The sequence below is a fragment of the Cynoglossus semilaevis genome, chromosome 10 (assembly GCF_000523025.1).
Source record: "Cynoglossus semilaevis isolate Cse_v1.0 chromosome 10, Cse_v1.0, whole genome shotgun sequence".
Taxonomy (NCBI): domain Eukaryota; kingdom Metazoa; phylum Chordata; class Actinopteri; order Pleuronectiformes; family Cynoglossidae; genus Cynoglossus; species Cynoglossus semilaevis.
The window spans coordinates 18893000-18893584 of NC_024316.1; the positions used below are offsets into that span (position 1 = coordinate 18893000).

At 49.2% G+C, this 585-nt stretch overlaps 1 protein-coding gene across 1 annotated transcript in view; it reads left to right on the forward strand.

Annotated features, from left to right (window-relative positions):
• rbm38 (RNA binding motif protein 38) overlaps nt 1-585 on the forward strand; it is a 4279-nt gene that overhangs the window by 1071 nt on the left and 2623 nt on the right. The window contains 1 exon segment of the mRNA XM_025059026.1: nt 335-458. Within this exon segment, the coding sequence (XP_024914794.1) occupies nt 335-458 (124 nt within the window).

A 585-nucleotide genomic window follows, 5' to 3' on the forward strand; every position in this document is an offset into this window, starting at 1 on the left:
GAACTCCAGTGAATTGAAAACACGTTCCTGCTTCTGTTTGCAAAACAGCTCATAGTCAAAGCTGCGAAGTGAAAAAAACACTCGTGACGTTTGTCCACCGTGTCGAGGACGACTGCAGCTGCCGCGACGTCGTTACAATGTCATTATCGTTAGTTATCAGAAGGGGGCGACACTGATGCAGTGGTAGGATTTCCACCTGCCACAGGTTTTTTTTTTCTGGGTCGTAATCAGGAAATACATCAGGTGTCAAAACTCCCTCTGTCATCTACCTACCTACCTCTGGCGCCCCCTGGTTTAGAATGTACCTCTAACCGCTCTGTGATTATTTCTACAGGTGACCATGGTGGACCAGGGGGCAGCAGAGAGAGCGTGCAAAGATGCGAATCCAATCATCGATGGCAGGAAGGCGAACGTCAACCTGGCGTATCTGGGAGCAAAACCTCGCAGCGCTGCAACAGGTACGTTAGCTCGGAAGAATCTGCCGATACGATAGGACACGTGTCACGATACCATATATGGTCATGCACCGAGGGGGTTTCTTCACCAGTGTAACTGTGGTCAACGAAGGTGATAAAAAATCAACAG